General features: G+C 49.2%; 2 protein-coding genes across 5 annotated transcripts in view; both read left to right on the plus strand.

Moving 5' to 3' along the window:
- The window catches only part of POLE3 (DNA polymerase epsilon 3, accessory subunit), a 4,148-nt gene extending 2,020 nt beyond the window's left edge, over positions 1-2,128 (plus strand). For both annotated transcript variants that reach the window (XM_025358964.1, XM_025358965.1), the window contains one exon: positions 399-2,128. In XM_025358964.1, the coding sequence (XP_025214749.1) occupies positions 399-571 (173 nt within the window). In that variant the 3' untranslated portion in view covers positions 572-2,128. The remainder of the gene's footprint in view (positions 1-398) is intronic.
- Positions 2,129-7,962: 5,834 nt separating this feature from the next.
- Positions 7,963-22,252, plus strand: ALAD (aminolevulinate dehydratase). Of its 3 annotated transcripts, none has more exons than XM_025359696.1 (12): positions 7,963-8,089; positions 15,276-15,466; positions 16,253-16,469; positions 16,959-17,055; positions 17,654-17,789; positions 17,907-17,990; positions 18,070-18,158; positions 18,748-18,803; positions 18,900-18,987; positions 19,061-19,147; positions 19,476-19,605; positions 20,223-22,252. In XM_025359696.1, the coding sequence occupies exons 2-12, from the start codon at positions 15,349-15,351 to the stop codon at positions 20,282-20,284; spliced, it is 1,164 nt and encodes a 387-aa protein (XP_025215481.1). In that variant the 5' UTR covers positions 7,963-8,089; positions 15,276-15,348; the 3' UTR covers positions 20,285-22,252. The 3 variants fall into 3 exon arrangements, with proteins under 3 accessions (XP_025215481.1, XP_025215482.1, XP_025215483.1); XM_025359697.1 differs by having other exon boundaries at positions 7,969-8,089; positions 16,419-16,469; XM_025359698.1 differs by lacking the exons at positions 7,963-8,089; positions 16,253-16,469 and adding an exon at positions 8,181-8,377.
- The last annotated feature ends 2,968 nt before the right edge of the window (positions 22,253-25,220 follow it).

Here is a 25,220-nt window from a genome sequence, read left to right on the forward strand (position 1 = left end):
TTTTTTTTTTTTTTTTTTTTTGAGATGGAGTCTTGCTCTGTCACCCAAGCTGGAGTGCAGTGGTGGGATCTTGGCTCACCGCAGTCTCCTCCTCCTGGGTTCAAGAAGTTATCCTGCCTCCGGCTCCCAAGTAGCTGGGACTACAGGTGCATGCCACCACGTGCGGCTAATTTTTGTATTTTTGTAGAGATGGGGTTTCACCATATTGGCCAGGCTGGTCTTGAACTCCTGACCTCAGGTGATCCGCCCGCCTCAGCCTCCCAAAGTGCTGGGATTACAGGCGTGAGCCACCGCACCCACCTGCCTCTATTTTTCCAGTTGTATAATGTAATTAGCTCCTGCGGTCTGTCTGGCTCACTTTCAGCTCTGTCTCCTAACCCGTTCTTTCCTCCTTACAGCATATAGGCGGGAGCAGAAAGGCAAGAAGGAGGCCTCAGAGCAAAAGAAGAAGGACAAAGACAAAAAAGCAGACTCAGAAGAGCAAGACAAGAGCAGGGATGAGGACAATGACGAAGATGAAGAAAGGCTGGAAGAAGAAGAACAGAATGAAGAGGAAGAAGTAGACAATTGAATAGGGTGGGAGACTGTAGCAGCTTGGAAGGTACCACTTGAGATGAGACGTGCTATGTGTTTCTGTGAAGCTTTTCCATGCGGGGCAGAGTAGTCTCAGGCAAAAGTGCCTGAAAAGATCAGAATAAAAACTGACTAGAAATACCATCAAAACCAGCACTCACCACACGGAAAGCATCTGAGTAGCAGAATCCTGTTTTCCTTCATCAATCTGAAGATTATGACTTTTTGACAAGAGGGATTCTGAGCGGCTAAATTAGTCAGTTGATCGCTTTTGGTTACTTAAATGTATGGTTAGATGGTTTTTGATCTGCAGTCTTCCCTATTCCCCCAAATAAGTAATAATAACTTCCATGCTGCCTGCTGTGTTCCAGATCACAGAAGCAGCCAGGGCTCAGGAAAAATTGGGGCTTTGCTTATGGTCGCCTATGTTTGATTGCACAGTCTTTGACAGTAGCTTACTAAGACTGCTCAGAATGAGTAAGCTTTAGGAAAGTACTAAAATGCTGTGGGAGAATAACACAATCTGTCTCTTCACTTGACAGGAGCATTAACTGGGTTTTGTTTTTCATAGACCCGCTTGGCTCAAAACCTTTCTATATTGCCTGCAGATGATTGACCTGCTGGTGTAGTGGCAATCTGATCACAGATACTCTTAAATCAGCAGTGTAGAATGGTATTAGTCAAGCAAGGGTGCCAGTGTCTTACTTTTACAGAAACGGATGGCATAGTGTCAGGTGTACCTTACTCTCTGCCATTATACAGCTTTAGGATTTGTCATCACCTCCTGGAAGGTGTAAAACCCCAGGCTTTCTCTTCTTGAAGTCCATCTCCCAGACTTGTGACTATAGCTTTTCATTCTTCAATTCATGAGTTCCGAACTTTATTTCCTGTAGGCACAGCTTTCTCCCTCTGTGCCTCCTGCTTCCTTTCTCTCCTCTGCCTCTCCTCTGTCCCCCATCCCACTTTCTCCTCTCCCTCCTTTTCTCACTTCTGTCAGTCTGGAAGCTTTGATTACCTGCTTAATACTCCAAAGTGTGAGTTCCTCTGATCTCTTGTTTCCTTAGTTCTAATCTCATGTTTTGTTTTGTTTTTAAGAGATGGGGTCTCTCTGTGGCCCAGGCTGGAGTTCAGTGGCATGATCATAGCTCATTGCATCCTTGAAATCCTGGACTCAAGTGATCCTCCCACCTGAGCCTTCTGAGTATCTGGAGCTACAGATGCGTGCCACCAAGCCTGGCTAATTTTGTCTCATGTCTTCTAAAAATTATTTTGTGAAGCCCCTCTGAACCTTAAGGGAAATCTGATGGTGCTCAGGAATCTAACTGTCCCTAAACCATCCTCTTTAACTGCTTCTAAAATATCTCTGTTGGCCTTTCTTAGTTTTTTTCTGTTTCCATTCAGTGCTCCAAGCACTTTTTGTTTCTCTCTAAGTTGAGCGCTTGGGGTTTGACAGGTAGTGACGTAGTTTGACACTGTTAACTTGTTAAATACAGTGAAAAGTTTGTGAGTGAAGAATGCTGAGAAGCTTTGTACAAATAAAAGTCTTGTTAAAAAATGATGCCTCCTGTTTCATGCCGCTTGTTCGTAGTGTGTTTTTGGAGAGAACCCCTGATGATACTCTCCATAAAAGTTTTTGGCATGTGGACTTGGCCAAACCTTTGTAAACATGAGATCCTGCATCGCCTTGGATGACCAGCAGGTGCTGCTCATTCACAGGCAAGGGCTCTGAACTACTGCAAGAGTGTTTTTTTCTTTTTCTTTTTTTTTTTTTTTTTTTTTTTGAGACAGAGTCTCAATCTGTCACCCAGGCTGGGGTGCAGTGGCATTATCTCGGCTCACTGTAACCTCCTGGGGTGCAGTGGCATTATCTCGGCTCACTGTAACCTCCTTCTCCCAGGTTCAAGCAATTCTGCCTCAGCCTCCCAGGTAGCTGGGACTACAGGCGCCCGCCACCACGCCCAGCTAATTTTTATATTTTTAGTGGAGACAGGGTTTTACCATGTTGGCTAGGCTGGTCTGGAACTCCTGACAGGTGATCCACCCACCTCAGCCTCCCAAAGTTCTGGGATTACAGGCATGAGCCACCACACCTGCTGAAAGTTTTTTGTTTTTTTTTTTAATGGATCATTGCTCTGTCTCCCAGGCTGGAGTGGCGTGATCTTGGCTCACTGCAAGCTGTGCCTCCAGGGTTCACGCCATTCTCCTGCCTCAGCCTCCCGAGTAGCTGGGACTACAGGCGCCCGCCACCATGCCTGGCTAATTTTGTTTCTGTATTTTTAGTAGAGATGGGGTTTCACTGTGTTAGCCAGGGTGGTCTCAATCTTCTGACCTCGTGATTCGCCTGCCTGAAAGTGCTGGGAGTACAGGGGTGAGCCACCACACCCAGCCGGTGCAAGAACTTTTCACAAGTCTGTCTATGTTGCCCAGGCTGGTCTCCAACTCCTGGACTCAAGCAATCCTCCTGCCCCGGCCTCCCAAAATACTGGGATTACAGGCGTAAGCCACCACACCCAGCCCTAAGTATTAACTCTTAAACCCTATGAAGCAGCACTGCTGTTACCTCTATTATCTCTTAACCACAGTGTTTTATTATCTATGTAAGCAGCCTTTTTTTTAAATTTTATTTTATTTTATTTTATTTTGAGGCAGAGCCTCGCTCTGTCACCCAGGCTGGAGTGCAGTGGTGCGATCTTGCCTCACTGCAGCCTCTGCCTCCCAGGTTCAAGCAATTCTCCTGCCTCCGCCACCCGAGTAGCTGGGATTACAGGTACCAGCCACCACATCCAGCTAATTTTTTGTATTTTTGGTAGAGACGGGGTTTCACCACATTGGCCAGGTTGGTCTTGGTCTCGAACTCCTGATCTCAGGTGATCTGCCTGCCTCAGCCTCCCAAAGTGCTGGAATTACAGGCGTTCCTTTTTTTTTTTTTAAGAAGGACTTTTGCTCTGTCACCCAGGCTAGAGGGCAGTGGTGCCATCTCAGCTCACTGCAACCTCTGCCTCCTGGGTTCAAGAGATTCTCCTGCCTCAGCCTCCCAAATAGCTGCGATTACAGGCCTGCGCCGCCACACCTGGCTGATTTTTGTATTTTCAGTAGAATAGGAGTTCACCATGTTGGCCGGGCTGGTCGTGAACTCCTGACCTCAAGTGATCTGCCCGGCTCGGAATCCCAAAGTGCTGGGATTATAGGTATGAGCCACCGTGCCTGGCCAAATCTACATAGCTTTTTCAAATCATAAATTTATAAATAACATTTCACAAAGATACAACCCCCAATACTCATTAGATCTAATAGCTTTTTCCTTCGCAGTAGAAACATCCTTTCTTAATTCCCATGAGCACTGCTCAACTCCTGTGGCTTCCTTTAAGCTCAGTCCCCTGCCTCATCTCCTCTTCCCCTAGCTTCCTCTGTGGATTACTTGGCATGGGGATCTTCCTGGAGCATTGCTGGGTTACAGACCCTCCTAGTTTCCTATTAAATATATACTTAAACCTATTCTTCAAAGCCTGCATGAGAAGGGCTCGCCCTGCTACCAATTTTAACCGGCCACTCTAACAAGGCTGTGTGCTCTAGTCAACGATGAATCCCCAAAAGAACTCTTCCATATGGCTTTAGTTAATTCTGTCCCATTCGTCACCAAACTTGGACTACCTAAGAAAAACATGTTTCCTGAGAATAGGGACTATTACTTTAAAACTACAGAATTTGGCCGGGTACGGTGGCTCACACCTGTAATCCCAGCACTTTGGGAGGCTGAGGCAGGTGGATCACAAGGTCAGGAGTTCAAGACCAGCCTGGCCAAAATGGAACCCCTTCTGTACTAAAATCACAAAAATTAGCCGGGCGTGGTATCCTGTAGTCCCAGCTACTCGGGAGGCTGAGGCAGGAGAATCGTTTTAACCTGGGAATTGGAGGTTGCAGTGAGCCAAGACTGCACCACTGCACTCCAGCCTGTGTGACAGAGCAAGACTCTGTGTGAAAACAAAACAAAACAAAACAAAAACTACAGAATTTAACAACTGGGAAAAATCTTTGACATTACCCACCAGTTTTTCCCCCACCACACTTCTATCACTACTATAGTGGTTATCTGGACTTTTCAAGTTCCTTACTAGGCTAAGGTAATGTTACACTTTTAAACCATAGCCCTTCATGCCCAGAGATGCGGATTTGGATTTGGGAGGTGGCGGGGGGGTTCTCGTCCCTACCCATTCAAAGCTACTTTTATAGCCTAACCTCCTATTTTTACTGATAGGAAATTGAGGTTCTTCAGAGAGAAGTGACTTGCTCAAGACCTTACCATGAATTTATGAAAACTGGGATTCTGTTCCAAAGACCTTTGGCCTTGCTCTGTTTTTTGGGTTTTTTTGTTTTTTGTTTTTTGGTTTTTTTTTTAAATAAGCTTTTTGTATTTCAACAGTTTCTCTACTTACGTCCTTTTTCGATTACAGGGGCCAACCCAGAATACCACATTGTATCTAGTGAACTCACTTTTTAAGACTGAGATGAAATTCAAAGAACATAGAATTAACCGTTTTTAAATGAGCAATTCGGTGGCATTTAGAACATTCACAATGTTGTGCAACTACTACCTCTATCTAGTTTCGAAACATTTTCCTCAGACCCTGGCAATCAGCAGTCTGCTTTCTTTCTTGTTCCTTTTTTATGCTTTTCACAGCATTTAGCACAATGACATATACCTACCTAGGAGACACAATAGTTTAGTTTTAATTGTTTTTATTGAAATATAATATACAAACCAAAAGATACAAATAAGTGTGGAGCTGAATGAATTTTCACCAATTTTTTTTTTTTTTTTTTGAGACGGAGTCTCGCTCTGTCAACCCAGGCAGGAGTGCAGTGGCCGGATCTCAGCTCACTGCAAGCTCCGCCTCCCGGGTTTACGCCATTCTCCTGCCTCAGCCTCCCGAGTAGCTGGGACTACAGGCGCCCGCCGCCTCGCCCGGCTAGTTTTTTTGTATTTTTCAGTAGAGACGGGGTTTCACCGTGTTAGCCAGGATGGTCTCGATCTCCTGACCTCGTGATCCACCCGTCTCGGCCTCCCAAAGTGCTGGGATTACAGGCTTGAGCCACCGCGCCCGGCCGAATTTTCACCAATTAAACACAGCCATGTAACTCACACCCAGACCAATAAACATTAACTGCACCCAAAGAAACCTCTTTAATCTCCCCCTGCTGCCTTTTTTTTTTTTTTTTTTTTTTTTTTTTTTTTTGAGACAGGCTTGCTCTGTCACCCAGGCTGAAGTGCAGTGATACGATCACAGCTCACTGCAGCCATGACCTCCCAGGCTCAACCAATCCTCCCACCTCAGCCTCCCAAGTAGCTGGGACTACAGGTGTCCACCACCACATCCAGCTAATTTTGTACTTTTTGTAGAGATGGTTTCACCATGTTGCCAAGTCTGGTCTTGAACTCCTGGGCTCAAGCGATCCACCAGCCTTGGCCTCCCAAAGTTCTGGGATTACAGGCATGAGCCACCACACCCAGCCTAATCTCCCTTTCAATCCTCCCCATCTCTCCAGTGGAAATCACTATTCTGAGTCCTAACAGCACAGTTTGATTTTGCTTGATTGTGTAGTTAATATAAATGAAATCATATTATATACTCTTTTGTGTCTCACTTCTTTTACTCAACAATGTGTTTAAGATTTATTCATATTATTGCATTCACAATACTGAAAGATTAAGGTAAAATGTTTCAAAAGGTGGAGGCTGGGGGGAGAGTGGGAACAGGTCTTTCAGTCAAGAACAAGAAAAGACATAAGGGAAATAGGCTACACCAAACAGCAACATTTTAAAATTTCCCGTTCTATTTGGGCTCTTAGATGGTCCTAATTATTTTTAGTTATCAATAACCTCAGGGACGGAACCGGTGTCAGGAAAGAAATGTTGGGCAGGGAATCTGGGAAAAAACAAATAATAATTGCCCCTATGGAGCGTGGTTATTAGCAGACATTGCAGAGAGAGCCCAATGTAACATGGGGCAAATTATTTAATCTAGCTGGCAATTGTTTTCCCAATCCATAAAGTGAGAACAGTTAACATCGTTGCTGTCAAGATTAGATAAATGAATGTAAAATGCATGGTACTGTCCCTGACTCTTTAATGCACAGCAAACATTATTTCCTTTCTACCCCCTTCCTTGTTGAATACAGATCAGAACTCTAGTAGCTGGAAACTAAGCAGTGTCATATTTCCCTAGCTAGGCCGCTATGCCCCTTAAATTTAAAATTATAAAGTATACAACAGGTTTGGGGTACAGATTTTGAGAAATAAAAAAAAAAATTTTTTGAGACAGAGTCTCCCTCTGTCACCCAGGCTGGAATGCAGTGGCATGATCTCAGCCCATTACAACCTCCGCCTCCCGGGTTCAAGCGATTCTCCTGCCTCAGCCTCCCGAGTAGCTGGGATTACAGGAGCCTGCCACCACGCCCGGCTAATTTTTTGTATCTTTAATAGAGACGGGGTTTCACCATATTGGTCAGGCTGGTCTCGAACTCCTGACCTCAAGAGATCCGCCCGCCTTGGCCTCCCAGAGTGCTGGGATTACAGGCGTGAGCCACCGAATCGGGCTGAGAAATAAAATCTGAGAATAAGTGTAATGTGACCCACTAGTGTCCTCTACATTTCGAAGTCAACTTTTCAATAATCCCTGAAGAACTACTTGAAAGGCATTCCTTCGCTAGGGCGATGATCCCCGATCGCTATTTTACCCATCCAATCCTACTAGTTTACCCAAGCCCCCATAAGCCTCATCAGATCCCTCCTGCCTCAGCACATACAGACCTTTGGTCGGATCTATCACTGTACCTATCGTAGGTCTGATGCCCCTATCAAGACTTGGAGTTTTCCTAATGCCCATGTCTTTCATATCACATCTCTCAACTCATAGCATTGCCGTACCCTGAGAAATAAATGACACTGGTACAAAATTTCTCTGAAACCTTATAAGTCTGGCGCTGAACTCAACAACTTTAGCTTAGTCCGCAAAAATGGACTAGCTAATACTGTGTTAGGCATAATGGTGCTGTTTTAACGGCTTTGACATCCAATTATTCTTTCACCAAGCCATTAATCAGAGCCGAGTTTGCCCTAGGCTGGGAAAAGGAGTGCTGTGAAGTGAACCCTGGGCTGTAACCGCCTCCGATTCCGGCACACACCCAGGGACCCTCCCACGCGGTTCCTGCGCCCCCTCGTAGCCTCCCTCCTGCTGTTCGCTGCACAAGCGCAGGACCCGGAGGGGGGAGGGGCGGGCCCTCCAGGCACTCGGCACACCCAATTGGCCAGGCCTCAGCGCGTGTGGGCGGGGCTGCGGCTGGAGCGGAGGAGTCTCCTGAAGAGCGCCTTCAGGGGGCGTGGCCTGGATTGTGGGGGGGCGGGCCGTGGGGGGAGCTGCTTCCGGGTGAGCCTCCCCGCCCCCCACGTGGTCCCTGGGAGACGGGAGCGGGAGACAGCGGTGACAGGCGCAGCGACCGGGAGGCCTTAGGGAGGCAGGTGAGCGGGGGCTGGATGCGGGGAGATGGCGGACTTGGAGGACGGCTCCAGGGCGAGGCGGGGACTGTGGCACCAAGAGTCCCGCGTCCCCAGATTGTGCTGTGCGCCTGAAGCCCTGGCGGTGCAGCCGTGTACGGAGTCCCGTGGAGCGTTTGGTCTAGATTGTTTGGTCTAGATTGTCCCACTGCAGCCGGGGTTGGAGGCCCGGGTTCGGGGCTCCGCGCCTCTTCTCTGGGGTTTAGCCCCTCGGATACCGCCGGGGCAGACTCCATCGATGCAGAGCCCGAGGTGTGGGTGGTGGTTGGTGGTTGGTGGTTGGGGGGCGGCTAGGGAGGTGAAAACACTAACAGCCGTTTTGTACTAAGCATTGCGTGCATTGATCCTTTTTTTTTTTTTTTATTTTGAGATGGAGTTTCGCTCTTGTTGCCCAGGCTGGAGTGCAATGGCGCGATCTTGGCTCACTGCAATCTCCGCCTCCCGGGTTCAAGCGATTCTCCTGCCTCAGCCTGCCAAGTAGCTGGGATTTCAGGCATGTGCCACCATGCCGGCTAATTTTTGTATTTTTAGTAGAGACAGCGTTTCTCCTTATTGGTTAGGCTGGTGTCGGACTTCCAACCTCAGGTGATTCGCCCGCCTCGGCCTCCCAAAGTGCTGGGATTACAGGCGTGAGCCACCACGCCCGGCCTGACCCATTCATTTCTTACAACAACCCACTGAGGTCGGTTCAAGTCCCCATTACTAAACAAAGAAACGGAGGTCACACAACTAGAAAGCTACAGAACTAGGATTTGTACCCACATCTATCAGACTCCAGAGCCCACACACTTAACCATCCTGCTACCAACAGCAACCAGGTCCAGAGTCAGTTCACCCAAAGCTCTCCACAAGCCCAACATGCTGGGAAACAGATTTGATATCTATCCTTAAAGTATGGAGGTGTCATGGTGGGCACTGAGGACCGGGCTGCTGGAGACCTTCCCCCAGATCTGCCGCTGACCCACTGCTTGATCCTGGACCTGTGTCTACCCCTCTCTGAGCCCAGTTTCACCCTTGTTTCAGTCAGCAAACTTTAAGAAGCCTCTTAGCCAAGATATTCTAGGATTCTGGGAATGGCAGCTTCTCCTTCTACGTCCAGATGGCTAACCCCAGAGAGGGTCAGGCTCTTTAAAACCCCAGGGCAAGGCTGGGTTCTCATTCTTCACTTTAATCCCTGTGTCTAGCACTTCAGCAGGCCCATAGTAGATATTCAGGAAGTGTGGGTTGGCTAAATGAACACTTCGTCCCTTTTGAGAACTGCTTGACAGCCACTCTCCTGGGCCTTTGTGGGGCTTTGGATTTCTCAGTTCTGGCCACCTTCTACCTAGCTGGCTCTCCTGACTGCCTCCTCCCTGACCAGTGGCAGAGCCTGCCAGGGCTGGCAGCAGGTCCTAATCCTCTGTGCCAAGACCCACAGCCTCTGGAATCCTCAGCATAGTACAACATGCGGGGGTGGGGGGTGGTGTATGAAGCTCTGTCTCAGCCCCTCCTGGTGGCAGCGCTCAGGGCCCAACTTCAGTTACTCCCAGTTTGGGGATGTTGCCTTCCATGGGAGGAGATGCTTTCATATTAAATCTGAAACACTTATTATCCTTCACTGTCCCCTCTTCCATGAAACTACCCTTGACTCAGAGACACAGTCCCTTTCACAGCACCTGGGCCACCCCTCTACTCTGGCAGCTGGATGGTGATTATTTTGTTTTTCCTTCACCACATAACCTGTTGGAAGGCAGAGACTCCACTTCAGAAATCTTGGAAAACCCTGTGGCCCTCAAGGGTTTGAGCGCATATTCCCGTCTGGTGAGGTGCAGAAGGTACAGAGCTGTGCCAGGACTTCTTGTTCCAACCCAGCCCCACTCCTAATAGTAATAAAATTAGCTACATGTTTACTGTGCAGCTACTTGGTGCCAGACACCTACCTCAGCTCTATCAATAATCTCCACAGCCTTGCAAGTTAGAGATATCATGCCTATTTTGTAGATTATGAAACGAACACTGAAAGGTCAATGACTTTGCCCAAAATTACACAGCAGAACATAGACCTTTGTAACTGGGACTGTCTGACCCTGAAACATAGTTCTTTCTGCACTGCCCTATACTCTGCGTCCCAGCAAAGCTAACCTGTCTGATGTGGGTGGACAGAGGTGCTGGACCTCCTGGTGGCTCGCTCCTGTCTTCAGTGTGATGATGTCACAGGAGTTTAAGTTGTGGTTTGCAAGCTCACTTGATATGGGAGAAGTGCCCTCCCAGTCTGTGAAATCCTTCCAAACTCTAAGGGCCTTTTTGCAAAGCAAAACCCATCCTGCATTTGGCGCTGCCAAGTGGAGTGGGAAACTCCACTTATTAAGTGAGTTTAATAACAACGGAATGACTCTATGGTGTAGGTATCAGGGCATTGAAATAGAAGTCAGGAGCTGCAGGGTCAGTTTCTAGCTCTGTATGTCATTCACTGTGATCTCCAACAAGTCCCGTTGACTCTCTATACCCCATTTACCACATTAAAATGTAAGGGACTAAACAGGATTGGCAATTTTCAAGCTTTTAATATTTTCAGCACTGACACCCGTTTCTCAAATCAAATCTCTCTCTGAATCTTAAAATTCAAAAACAGATCAAAGTGAACTGCTATAGTGAGACTGTTCCCTTTACTCTAACCCTGCCCTGGTCTCAGGGGCTCCTAGGCAGCCCTGCCACAGGGTTTCTGCTAAGCAGGAGCCAGTAGTTCCCTCAGCTCCTAAAGGCGATGAGGAGTTGAGGCCAGTGGAATGCAGCTTTGGATTCTAGAAGCCAGAAACAACAGAAGTTGTTTGTGGGAAGTGAATCAGAGAGATTAGCCCTCTCTTCAACATCTGCCTAGACTCTAGAATGGCATTAAGCAAGTCACTAAACCACTCAGAGCCTCCGCTTCCTTATCACTAAAAGTTAAAACAATTCTTGCAATGAAATGAGATACTACTACGAAGTACCTTAGTGCTGTGCCCAGCACAGAATGAATACACTCAGTATGTTTTCCTTTTGTTTATTCTGTCTCTCCAGCGCCCAAAGCAGAAATAGTATGGGCAAAGAGACGCCTACTGAATCAGGTGTTCATCAGTATTAAGGAATACAGTGTATAAAACCCAGCATTTGGAGTCCAGAACAAATTCAAATTCTGGCTCGGTCACTAAGTAGCTATGTGGTCTTGGGCAACTGGGTTACATTTTGGTAATTCTCTCAATATTCAAAAATAGTCTCTCAGCCAAGTGCGGTGGCTCACACCTGTAATCCCAGCACTTTGGGAGGCAGAGGCTGGCGGATCACTTGAAGTCACGAGTTTGAGACCAGCCTGGCCAACATGGCAAAACCCTGTTTGTACTAAAAATACAAAAATTAGCTGGGTATGGTGGCACATACCTGAAGTCTCAGCTACTCAGGAGGCTGAGGCAGGAGAATCACTTGAACCCAGGGGGTGGAGGTTGCAGTGAGCCAAAATCGAACCACTGCACTCCAGCCTGGGTGACAGAGCCGGACTCCATCTCAATTAAAAAAAGAAAAGAAAAGAAAAGAAAAAGAAACTTCTAGCAGACATGAGAGCAAAATCAAGTAGAAAATGGGTACTCAGGACTATCTACTGAGTAATTGTCTGTCTGGAGGTTGAGACATGATTGGGGAGGCCTGGCCTGCCGCTGTATCAGGTGATGGGGCTGGCCCACCCAGGGGTGTGGCAGCAGGGCTGGCCCCTGTGTGACTTGTGATAACCCCACCCTACCAAGGAGGAAGACCGGATAAAATGGGCCCCTGAGATGGCTGTGGGGAGCCAAAGGGGCCTAAGAGACTATGGGGAGAAGGACAGCCAGTTCCTAGGCAGCCCTGCCCCACTGTTTCTGATAAGCAGGAGGCAGTTGTTCCCTCGGCCTCCTGAAAGCAATGAGGAGTTGAGGCCATGGGAATGTAGCTTTGGATTCCAGAAGTCAAGGGCCTGTTACAAAGGTGGTTTTCTGGGAAGCAAATCAGAGGGATTAGACCTGGCTTCAACATCTGACTTGACTCCAGCCTACCAAAGGATCTCCCAGTTCACCTGGGAGTTAACACACCAGGGTTCTAGTCCTCTTACTTGCTGTGTGGCTTTGGGTAAGTCCTTGCCCCTCTCTGGACTTTGAGGTCCCATTCATACAAAGTGTAGTTGGACTCAGGCCAGCCAGCCCCCATTTTTGTGGCCCTTTTCCCCCCGTCCTTTGGCTATGGGATATTCTCCCGGGCACCTCCAAAAGGAAGTGTCTAAAACAGAGCTCTCCACCTCCTCTCCAAGCCCAGCTCCCCACTGCCCTCTTCCTGCCCTGTCCCTGTCTCCGCTGCTGTCCAGGTCAGGCAGGCAGGCCTAGAGCATCTACCCTGAGACATTGCCTCTTGGCTGCCTTAAGACGCCCCTTTCTTCTCTGCCCCCAGCCTCTGCATTCCTCTGCTTCCCGTCTGCTCTGCTCAGCCTGCAGGACTGATCTTCCTAAAGCCAGGTGTCAACCAGGCCACTAACCCTACCCACTGTTCAGAAATCTTCCCACAGCCTCAGCCTGGCCCCCTCTCATCCATCCCCTCCATACACACTTGCCCCGATTGCCTCCTCAGCTCCTCAGAACAGTCCACAGCCATCTTCCTTCCCCACCTTTGCCCCTTTCTTCCCTTCCTAAGGAAATGTTGGCCCCCTTCTCTCCACCAGGCTGAACCCATTCATCCTGCAAAACCAAGTTCAACCCCCTGTGATTTCGTGTGTTTTTTGTTTTTTTTTTTTTTGAGATGGAGTCTCACACTGTCGCCCAGGCTGGAATGCAGTAGTGCACTCTCGGCTCACTGCAACCGCTGCCTCCTGAGTTCAAGTGATTCTCCTGCCTCAGCCTCCAGACTCTGACTACAGATGCATGCCACCACACCCAGCTAATTGTTTTATTTTTATTTTTATTTCTGTTTATTTATTTATTGTGAGATGGAGTTTCTCTCTTGTTGCCCATGCTGAAATGCAATGGTGCCATCTTGGCTCACTGCAATCTCTGCCTCCCAAGTTCAAACGATTCTCCTGCCTCAGCTTCTGAAGTAGCTGGGATTATAGGCATGCGCCACCACACCCGGCTAATTTTTTTTTTATTTTTAGCGGAGATGGGGTTTCACCATGCCGGTCAGGCTGGTATCAAACTCCTGACCTCAAATGATCCACCTGCCTTGGCCTCCCAAAGTGCTGGAATTACAGGCGTGAGCCACCGTGCCTGGCCTAATTTTTGTATTTTTAGTAGAGACAGGGTTTCACCAGATTGGCCAGCCTGGTCTCAAACTCCTGACCTCAAGTGATCCACCCGCCTTGGTCTCCAAAGTGCTGGGATTACAGGTGTGAGCCACCGCACCTGGCCCCTGTCTTCTTCTAATACGCCTCTTCTGACCTCCTCACTCCCACTGGAGCCATGGCTCACTTCTGGTCAGGCTCCATGCACTCAGTCAGCCCTACCTCACAGGACTGCAGTACCCACTCAATGAGAAATCACCCGTGAAAATGCCAGGCATGGTCTGGCACACAGTAGGTGCTCAAGAAACAAATGTTAATGCCCCAGCTTCCTTCTGTCTTGTATCCACGAATTTGGCATTTGGGGCATATTTTTGTACTTCACGTAATTAAATATTTACTGTGTGCCAAGGTCAGTGTGTGACAGAGCACTGTGGGGGAGGCAAAAATGAACCAACTCCGGACCTTGCCCTGCAGAAGCTCTGTCTACTGGCACGAGATAAGACAGGTCCACAAATAACTTATAGAAGAGAGACTGCAATCTGGACAAGAAAGCCTCAGTGGGAGAGGGAAGGAGAACCCTGTAGATTTGGGTGTGGGGAGAGCACAGCCTTTCAGGTAAAGGGACAAAGTGAGGAAAGCAAGAAGGTGTACTTGTGCTCGTGGAGCCCAGGAAACTCCTTGGGCTAGAAAAGATTTGGTGGCACTCTATACAGTGTATCTATGTGTCTGTCTGTCCATCTGACATGAATGGTACTATTTTCTCCTATTGGTGTGAATTGTACCTAACAAGAAGTCCATGTCCCAAGGTGTTAGCAGTACTTTTCTCTTTTCTTTCTTTCTTTTTTTTTTTTTGAATGAAGTCTTGATCTGTCGCCCAGGCTGGAGTGCAGTGGCACGATCTCGGCTCACTGCAACCTCCTCCTGGGTTCAAGTGGTTCTCCTGCCTCAGCCTCCCCAGTAGCTGGGATTACAGGCACGCACCACCACGCCTAGCTGAATTTTTTTGTATTTTGAGTAGAGGTGGGGTTTCACCATGTTGGCCAGGCTGGTCTCGATTTCCTAACCTCAAGTGATCTGCCCACCTCAGCCTCCTAAAGTGCTGAGATTACAGGCGTGAGCTACCATGCCTGGCCAACAGTACTTTTTCTAGAGGTAGAATTGCAGGGGATTTTTCTCTTTTTGCTTATCTGCACTTTTCTAAAAGTTCTGCCATGAACATGGGCATTTTTTGTGGAATAAACAAAGTTTAAATATTGGCTTCTCAACGTGCCCAGCTAGAAAATTATTTTTTTGGCCAGGCACCATGGCTCACGCCTGTAATCCCAACACTTTGGGAGGCCAAGGCAGGGAGATTGCTTGAGCCCAGGAGTTCGAGACCAGCCTGGGCAGCATGGCAAGACCTCCACCTCTACAAAAAATACAAAAATTAGCTGGGTGTTATGGTGCACACCTGTAGTCCCAGCTACTTGGGAGGCTGAGCTGGGAGAAGCAGTTGAGCTCGGGAGGTCAAGGCTGCAGTGAGTCGAGATTGTACCACTGCACTCCAGCCTGGGTGACAGAGACCCTGTCTGAAAAAAAAAAAAAAGAAAGAAAATAATTTTTTTAAAACAGTCGTTGCTTGCTCAGATGTTTACTTTAAAAGATAATAATGAACAGAAAGCAGTCATATAAAATACAAGCCCAAATTTTATATCATTAGATTCTGATTATTATGAAAGTTTCTAAAGACTTACTTTCATTTCTCAACTTACCTTGTTGACCAGCAGGGATTGGTGAACCATGCTGTGAGTAGCATTAGGCTAGAGAGTGGGGAGGCAGGAATCTGGAAGAGCTGTCTTCCAGATGTGACCATCTCCTGAGGACAGGGACCATGTCTCATGTGCTGCCCATCTCGCCCCACAGACAGAGCCTGCAGCCAACAACGCCCCAGGAGCCCTCGGTTCCAACCAACTGATGCCCCTGTGCCCACTGGCCCATGCCATGCAGCCCCAGTCCGTTCTGCACAGCGGCTACTTCCACCCACTGCTTCGGGCCTGGCAGACAGCCACCACCACCCTCAATGCCTCCAACCTCATCTACCCCATCTTTGTCACGTGAGTCTCCAGGAATTGGCCAGACCTCTGCTCTGCTGGTTGGGGTTGGGGAGGGAGTGTTGACTGCAGCGGGCATCAGTATTGCTGGGGGTGGCAAAGTGAGCTGTCAGCTTGAAATTCAAGGTACTGGAAGCAGCCTACTTGGATTAAGGACAGGAATCTTAGGAACAAAACAAACTTTGAAAGAACTCATTCATCCCATTTGGAAAATTAGAAGAATAACCCTTGCCTGCCATCCTGAGCTCTTGCAATAAGACAGAAGCTGAGAAGGTGCTCTGTAGGTTGTAAAGTGCTATGTACCTGTAAGAGATGGCAATCGTGATTGTTAATGATAACGCAGACATTTACTGAGTACTTACTCTGTACCAGGTACTACGCTAAGCACCTACACACATGATCTCATTCAATTCTGAGAGCATTTGTGTGAAGAAGGAGTAGCTATCCTCTAGAACAGCAGCTCCTTGAGGGCGGGGATGTTTGTCTATTTTGTTCACTTTTGTATCATCAGGGCCTAGAACAGTACTTGGCACATAATAAGTACTCAATAAATATTTGTTGAATGAATGAATTAACCACGCATGATAGACATGAAGACCTAAGTCTCCAAGAGATGATAGAATTTGGCCACGGTCACCCAGGCAGTGAGTGGCTGGGATAAGAAGCAAGGACCTGCCAAATTCAGAGTCCAAGTTCTTAACCACTTAATTCTTTCCTGTAACTACCATTCTTTTAGTACAGTTGCTACTGTTGTCACTGTTATTTTTGTTGTTCCTATTATTATTTCAGGCCCTGGGCTTGGCCAGGCAGGGAAGCCAGACACTGGATCCCACCCTCCTCCCACCATCTCCACTGCCATATTTCTTCCCTGCTTCCCAACCATCCCTCTCAGTTGCCCCCTCACCACTGGCCCTTCCCACAGCCACCAATCCATATCCCACCCCCACTCTTGCAGGGATGTTCCTGATGACATACAGCCTATCGCCAGCCTCCCAGGAGTGGCCAGGTAGGAGACATGGAGCTGGGGGGCCAGGGGGTGGTGGAGGGAAAGATTCCACAGGTGGAAGTGCCGGGAGGTAAAAGCAGACCTAGGAAGTAGAAGATGCGGACAGGCAGACATCAGCTCAGTGGAGGGAAGGGTTTCCCCGGGGCCAGAGCTGTTCTACAGTGGGAGGGGCAGCCCTATAAAGTAATGTGCTACCCATCACCAGAGGCGTCGCGGCAGAGGCTGTTGCAGAAGGGATCTGAACCACAGATGGATAAGAGGCCTTGGAGGAGCCTTCCACAGCTGAATTCCAGAAGAGCTCTGCTACTCAGGGCCTCGGTCTTCCCTCCTATTTAGTGGACGTGTCCCTGCCCCTTCCTGTCCTGGGGGCTTGAACCCTCCTGGTGCCATATGCAGCTTGGTTTCTAACAGAGGCACAGTGTGGTGGAGTCCAGAGGACCTTTGCCTGGGACCTGCCTTCCTTCAACCCCTCTACCCACCCCCACACAGGTATGGTGTGAACCGGCTGGAAGAGATGCTGAGGCCCTTGGTGGAAGAGGGCCTACGCTGTGTCTTGATCTTTGGCGTCCCCAGCAGAGTTCCCAAGGTGAAGAATCAAAGGAAGGGCTAAGAAGGGAGGTTGCGCTCACACCCATAATCCCAGCACTTCGGGAGGCCAAAGCGGTTGGATCACTTGAGCCCAGGATTTTGAGACCAGCCTGGGCAACATGGCAAAATCCCATCTTTACAAAAAAATACAAAAGTTAGCTGGGTGTGGTGGTGCGTGCCTGTAGTCCCAGCTACTCAGGAGGTGGAGAGGTGGGAGGATCACTTGAGCCCAGAAAGACGAAGCTGCAATGAGCCAAGATCGCGCCAGTGCACTCTAGCCTGGGTGACAGAGCAAGACCATCTCCAAAAAAAACAAACCAGAAAAAGGAAGGGAGGTTGGGTGAGGGTGAGCTGAGGGTCCACACTGACCGCTTCTTTACTCCCATATGATGCTGGCCCTGGGGCCACAGGTAAATGGACATGGTCCCTGCCCTTAAGTCAGCACCCAAGTAGGGTCAGTCCTCTGTGCTTCCTTATCCAGGGGCTGTGACGATGAAGGAAGGAGAGGGCCAGGGCTGTGCTCTGTGATGGCTGCCATCCTGCCTTCCGAAGCAACATGTAACAGATACACTGCTTTGTCCCTCCCCTGCCCCTAGGACGAGCGGGGTTCCGCAGCTGACTCCGAGGAGTCCCCAGCTATTGAGGCGATCCATCTGTTGAGGAAGACCTTTCCCAACCTCCTGGTGGCCTGTGACATCTGCCTATGTCCCTACACCTCCCATGGTCACTGCGGTGAGCTCCCTTCCTCCAGCCCTGCTGGCACCCACACTCCCACTGCCCACTTCTCACCAGGGTAGGGACAGGCCAGGGCCCAAAGTGCTCCCTAAAACTCAGTCATCTCTCCTGCAGGGCTCCTGAGTGAAAATGGAGCATTCCGGGCTGAGGAGAGCCGCCAGCGGCTAGCTGAGGTAGCACTGGCATATGCCAAGGCAGGTGAGTGAACCACCAGCAGGGAGGTCGCAGAGTGGCTAGGAGGGTCCCAGAATTCTGAAGGCCACCCTCTGCCCCACAGGATGTCAGGTGGTAGCCCCGTCAGACATGATGGATGGACGTGTGGAAGCCATCAAGGAGGCCCTGATGGCACATGGACTTGGCAACAGGGTAAGGGCAGGGAGTGCAGCACGGGGTCGGGAGGAGAGAGTCTGCACCAGCCCTGCCCCCGTGTCTGCTAAGAATCACAGAACTGCTGGGAGCAGTGGCTCACGCCTATAATCCCAGCACTCTGGGAGGCTGTGACGGGTGGATCACTTGAGGTCAGGAGTTCAAGACCAGCCAGGCCAACATGGTGAAACCCCGTCTCTACTAAAAACACAAAAATTAGCTGAGCGTGGTGGCAGGTGCCTGTAATCCCAGCTACTCGGGAGGCTGAGGCAGGAGAATCGCTTGAACCCAGGAGGTGGAGGTTGCAGTGAACTGAGATCATGCCACTGCACTCCAGCCTGGGCAACAGAGCTAGACTCTATCTCAAAAAAAAAAAAAAGATTCACAGAACTGAAGACAGTGCTGGATGAGGTTTTGGGGAACCATGTCAACCTCTGGGCCTCTGATGGGGAAATCAAGCCCAGCACTCCAACAGGACCAGAACACAGGCACTCTCCCTCCCAGCCTAGGTTCTTTCTCTCCCTGCCACATCACCCTGGGACACCTGGCAAGGGCCGACTAAGCCAAGATCCCCATTGTCTCCCCATAGGTATCAGTGATGAGCTACAGTGCCAAGTTTGCTTCCTGTTTCTATGGCCCTTTCCGGTGAGCAGGGGTGGGCGGGGTGGGCAGGGGTCTGCTGTTAAATCCCTGCCCATTTGGCCCAAAGCTGGAGCCCACCCGGATGACTCTGTTTTGCAGGGATGCAGCTCAGTCAAGCCCAGCTTTTGGGGACCGCCGCTGCTACCAGCTGCCCCCTGGAGCACGAGGCCTGGCCCTCCGAGCTGTGGTGAGTCACTAGGACTTGAGCCCCACCCTCAGCCCCTCCCAGACACCGCCCACACTCGACCCTCATCTCTTAGGACCGGGATGTACGGGAAGGAGCTGACGTACTCATGGTGAAGCCGGGAATGCCCTACCTGGACATCGTGCGGGAGGTAAAGGACAAGGTGAGCGCAGGTCCGAGGCAAAGGGGGCTCAGAGGGCTGGGACAGAGTTTTCCGCAGACTCTGGAATCTCAGTGTTGGAAGCAGTCTGCCCTTGAGCAGAAATCCTCTCCTCCCCATCCCTGCCCAGGAACCACCATGGCCTTCTGTGTCAGGGCTTGCAGGAGCCTCAAACAGCCCTGCTTTAACAGTTCGAGTGGGCCAGGCTGCTGGCTGCAGTAACCCAGGACACGGGGCTCAAGATGGTCACAGATTGAGCAGGGGGAAGGGACGCTCCCAGAGCCACATTAACCCTCCATTTCAGCCTGTCTCCCTGTCTGCTTCCCTGCAGCACCCCGACCTCCCTCTCGCCGTGTACCATGTCTCTGGAGAGTTTGCCATGCTGTGGCACGGAGCCCAGGCTGGGGCATTTGATCTCAAGGCTGCCGTACTGGAGGCCATGACTGCCTTCCGCAGAGCAGGTAGGTAGGCAGGGGTTGGGTGTTTTGACCTGTGCCACAGGGACTGATAAGCACTCTGCCTAGATCAAGGAATGAAGTCCTGAGAGCTTGGAGTCTTATTTCGGGAATTACTAGTGATCTAAACAGACACACATTGAGGAAGAGATATGGAACTGCAGCATAGAACACGACATGGTGAAGCAAGCAGAGCCCTTCATTCATTTTTGGTTGTGAGAACGTGGGCAAGCCACTTCTTAGAACCTCAGTGTCCTCACCCATAACTGGATAACTGGGGACAAGATACCTGGTGCGTGATTGTCCTGAGGATTAAATGAGGTAGTATCACTCCATAAAGGGGGCTCATTTTGTTAGAACTGTACACCAGCACAGGAAGGGAACTTGCATCTTACCTATATCCTTCACTGTGCATATTATTCTTTGGTAAACTGAGGTCCCAAGAGAGAAAATGACTTGCCCAAGAAATAGAGCTGCCAAAGCTGGACTCTGTCTCATGTGGTGTGCCCACAGGCTGTGCCTCTTCATGGTAGCCTTCTTCCCCGCCTGGCCTTCCCATCCCAGAAGGTGTGCTCAGAGCTGATCACCGTCCCCCGCAACTTTCCGCATCTCTCCCAACACAGGTGCTGACATCATCATCACCTACTACACACCCCAGCTGCTGCAGTGGCTGAAGAAGGAATGACGGAGACAGTGCAGGCCTGAGAACTAGAACTTTAAAACATTCCCGGGGCCTCAGAGAAGTGAAAACCAAAGTAAATCCTGCTTTTAGAACTGTACCCTCGTGCCCTCTTCCTGCTCACATGCTGGCGGGGCCCAGCAGCCCTGGGTGGTTTTGCCAGCATGCTGACTCTTGGAACTCACAGCTGCATCCTATGAGCTCTCCCAAGCTTCCCCGCCCCTCGCCTGGGTCAGCCATGAGGCTCACCTTTGCCACCCTCAGCTCTTTCCTCTGGTGTGGCTTCAGCTTGAAAGCAACCTGGAATCGGGGGCACAGGCTTTGGGGCATGGCTGGGAGAGAGTCTTGGAGCATTAGGGGAAGAGGAGAGCAGAGGGATCTCGGGGCCTGAGAAGCCTTGGAACGCTTCTGGCAGCAGAGCTGGGTGTGGGAATGAGGCCTAGATCGATATCCCTGGGTTAGAGTTGAAATTTGCTGCAATTCCACTGGAAGGCATTTCCCACACAGGCCAGAGGTTGCCAGGCTGCCTGAGGTCTCCTGTTCTACTCTGAACCATAAACCCAGAGAAGAATTACTCATTAAGCAGCAGAAATGCTGCCTGAGGATCAAAACTCAGAGGCAAAGAGGGAGTTCCTGACTGCTGGAGATGCCACCACCACAAATACTTTTTATTCAAGAGATACTTTTTGAGAATCTCTGCTCTGTTCCTAGGTTCAGTGCTGGGTCCTGGGAATACAGCAGGACAGACCTCAGCTTGTCTCTTCATAGAAATTATACAAAGAGAATAGGGGAGACAGCTAAGAAGAAAACAAAGAAATAAAGCAGTTACAAATTTGTGATAAGTGCTCTGAAGGAAATAAGGGGTCTGAGACAAAGAACAACAGGGCAGGGGGCCTCTCTTGAAACGGTAGTTGGGAAGGAGGCAGACATGCACCGGTGATGTGGTGACAGGTGCTGTGAAGGAAGTCACCAGGACTTGACCTGCTTTGAAGGATCAGAAAATACTTCCCTGAAGTACTGACATTTGAGCCTAGACCTGAAGGGTGAGCCGTCAAGCTAAGATATAATTGGAGAAGAACGTTACAGGGAGAGGGAGGAGTTGTGCAAAGGCCCTGGGGCTGCTAGCTGGAGGAATGCAAGGCTAGCCTGTCTGGAGCACTGAGAGGATGGCCTGAACTGAGTGGAGACAGACCAGGACCAAACCATGCAGAGATCAAGGGCCACACTCACCTTTTCAGAGCGACTCAATCAAATTTTGCAGTTTGTAAAAGTATTTTAACAGTCCTGTGGCAAAGTGGAAATGAAAAGTCTTGATGGCATGGACTGGAGGGGGGACAGTGGGGATGGAAAAAGGGGAATGGATTGTGGATGTGTTTAGAAGGTAGATTAGATGCGAGGGATGAATCTGGCTTGATCTTCTGGGTGGCTGATGGGCCATTTACTGAGCTGGGGCAGCCTGGAAGAGGAACAGAAGCAGGGTCAGGGTGGAGGGAGAATACTAAACTTAGCTTGAGACATTTTGCAACGAGGAAGCTATGTCTAGAGAGCTTATGGGACTCACCTAAGGCCACTCAACAAGTTTGTGGCAGAACTGGGTTAGAACCACCCAGAAAACAGCCAAGCTGGGATCTGAACCCATGTAGTCCAACTCCAAGGCCTCTGCCCCTAACCACTGTGCCATACCACCTCCCAATAATCAGCAGCAAAAGTATGGGTCTTACAATGTTATAGAGATACCCCTCCACTTATGTGATGGGTTTGCATCCTGATAAACCCATCATAAGTTGAAAATATGATCATAAGTCAAAAATGCATTTAACCTACCAAACATCATAGCTTAGCTTAGCTTAGCCTGCCTTAAACATGCTCAGAACACTTACATTAGCCTACAGTGGCCAAAACTATCCAACACAAAATCTATATTGTAATAAAGTTATAAAGAATTTTGAGTCAAAATTCAGTATTTGAAGTACAGTTTCTACTGAATGTCTTGTTTTATGCCGTTGCAAAGTCAAAAATCGTGAGTTGAATGATCATAATTCGGCGACCATCTGCAGTTAGTTCCAGTTATAGGGGGAGACCAAGGAGACCAGGCACCTACTTGGTTGCAAGTGATGGAAATCCAGTTCAATAGTGAAGAAGGACATGATTGGTTTTCATAACTAGATTGAGATAAGGACAGGTGTGGTTGGACCCAGGGTCAAACCCCATGGAGGACTCTGTCCCTTTCTAGCTCTCATCTGTGTTTTCCCCAGCTTTATACTCAGGTGGATTTTTGCCACTTGCCAGCAACATGATCCTCAATAACTCTAGGCTTAAGTAGTCGTTAAGATTTGTAATCCCAGAGAAAGAGCCTTTCTGTCCCATCACTCACATAGCAAATCTCTGGAGGGCTCTGACTGGGCCTGTTCAGGTCACATGGTCCACTCGGTTCAGTCACTAAACAATGGGATGGGAGATGGGGCACCAGGTAGGCCTCATTATACAGAATGCTGTCTTGGACTGAGCTTTTGCACCAGTGGCCTCCTTGGCCTGGAATGCTTTTCCCCTAAATCTATATGGCTGTCTCTCTTGTTAAGATCTCAGCTCAAAGCGTCCCTTCCTCCGAGAAACCTGACCCAACACTCAATCTAAAGTCATTCTTGTGGCTGGGTGTGGTGGCTCACACCTGAAATCCCAGCACTTTGGGAGGCCAAGGCAGGCAGATCACTTGAGGTCAGGAGTTCAAGACCAGCCTGGCCAACATGGCGAAACCCCATCTCTACTAAAACTACAAAAAATTAGCCAGGCATGGTGGCAGGTGCCTGTAATCCCAGCTACTTAGGAGGCTGAGGCAGGAGAATGGCTTGAACCCAGGACTCAGAGGTCGCAGTGAGCTGAGATTATGCCACTGCACTCCATCCTAGGCAACAGAATCAGACTCTGTCTCAAAAAAAAAAAAAAAAAAAAAAAGTCATTCTCCATCACTCTGTATTAATCAGGATTCAGGTTCAGTGGATGTAACAAGAGCCAAAATACTGATAACTTGAGATGAAAATTTACTTCTAAGCAATCCAGGGCTGATATGTCAGTGATATGTTGTGAGGGGGTCTCAGCTCTTGCCTTGTTCTGTCATCGTCAACACGTCTTGCCCTCCATCTCATGAATAAAGCTTGTGCTGGGCACAGTGGCTTGCACCTGTAATCCCAACACTGGGAGGCTGACATGGGTGGATCACTCGAGTCCAGGAGTTTGAGACTAGCTTGGGCAACATAAGGAAACCACGTCTCTACAAAAAATAACAAAACTATCTGGGTGTGGTAGCACATGCCTATAGTCCCAGTTACTCAGGGGGTCAAAGATGCAGTGAGTCGTGATTGAGCCCCTGCACTCTAGTATGGGAAACAGAGTGAGACCCTATTGCAAAAACAAAACAAAAAAATGGCTGGGCCAGTTCCCATCATCAGGTCCTCTTTTCAGCCAGCGGGAAGAGAAGAACAAGTGGAGGGCGTGGCCCTTCTTTATAAAGTCATGACCCAGAAGTTGCACACATCATTTCTGTCTACACACCCTTGTCTCAAATTAGTCACATGGTCATGCCTGGTTGTAAGGGAGGCTGGAAATAGTCTAGTGGGCCAGGCATATGCTCAACTAAAACTCCAGAGTTCAGTTACTAAGGAAAATGGAGAGAATGGATAGTGGGGCAAATGGCCATTTCTACCTAATGGAGGTTCTTGGGATCACAGAAACAGTGGTCAGAATATTAAAGAAAAAAGATCCTTAGAGACTATCTGGTTAAACACTCTGATTTTATAGATGGGGAGACAGACCCAGAGAGGTGACTGTCCAAAATCAGACAGCAAGCTCATCAGTGGCAGACCAAGGCTAGAATTCAGGTCTCTTAACTCCAAGCCCAGTGCTCAAAATTCGGGAAGGGGCTGGGCATGGTGGCTGACACCTGTAATCCCAGCACTTCAGGAAGCTGAAGTGGCAGGATTGCTTGAGGCCAGGAGTTCAAGACCAGCCTGGGCAACAAAGCAAGACCCCATTGCTACAAAAACATTTTTTTTTCAATTAAAAATAAAACTAGTGAAGGGATTCGTTTTAGAGGAACTTGAGCTTTATATGTATTATTTCTATTCATGTATTATATGTAACAAGGATATATTCATGTGTGGCTATGTAAATAAAAATTGAAAACTATATGAAAAGGTGTTATCTTCATTAGTGGAGAAATTCAAGTTAAAACCACAATGAGATACCACAATATATCCACAAAAATGCCTAACACTGGCTGGGCGCGGTGGCTCATGCCTGTAATCCCAGCACTTTGGGAGGCCGAGGTGGGTGGATCACGAGGTCAGGAGTTCGAGACCAGCCCAGCCAACATGGTGAAACCCCATCTCTACTAAAAACGCACACACACAAAAAATAGCCAGGGCCGGGCGCGGTGGCTCAAGCCTGTAATCCCAGCACTTTGGGAGGCCGAGACGGGCGGATCACGAGGTCAGGAGATCGAGACCATCCTGGCTAACACGGTGAAACCCCGTCTCTACTAAGAAATACAAAAAACTAGCCCGGCGAGGTGGCGGGCGCCTGTAGCCCCAGCTACTCGGGAGGCTGAGGCCGGAGAATGGCGTGAACCCGGGAGGCGGAGCTTGCAGTGAGCTGAGATCCGGCCACTGCACTCTAGCCTGGGCTACAGAGCCAGACTCCGTCTCAAAAAAAAAAAAAAAAAAAATAGCCAGGTGGGTGGTGCGCACTTGTAATCCCAGCTACTCCGAAAGTTGAGACAGGAGAATTGCTTGAACCCAGGAGGCGGAGGTTGCAGTTAGCTGAGATCATGCCACTGCACTCCAGCCTGGGCAACATAGTGAGACCACGTCTCTACTAAAAAACAAAAATAAGGCCAGGAGCGGTGGCTCAAGCCTGTAATCCCAGCACTTTGGGAGGCCGAGACGGG

Source organism: Theropithecus gelada, chromosome 15 (genome assembly GCF_003255815.1).
Source record: "Theropithecus gelada isolate Dixy chromosome 15, Tgel_1.0, whole genome shotgun sequence".
NCBI lineage: Eukaryota > Metazoa > Chordata > Mammalia > Primates > Cercopithecidae > Theropithecus > Theropithecus gelada.

Coding starts and splice junctions, on each gene's coding strand:
- ALAD (XM_025359696.1), top strand. CDS start 15,349: ATGCCATGCAGCCCCAGTCCGTTCTGCACAGCGGCTACTTCCACCCAC. Junction 17,991..18,069: donor ACTGGCATATGCCAAGGCAG/GTGAGTGAACCA, acceptor TCTGCCCCACAG/GATGTCAGGTGGTAGCCCCG. Junction 18,804..18,899: donor TGTTTCTATGGCCCTTTCCG/GTGAGCAGGGGT, acceptor TCTGTTTTGCAG/GGATGCAGCTCAGTCAAGCC.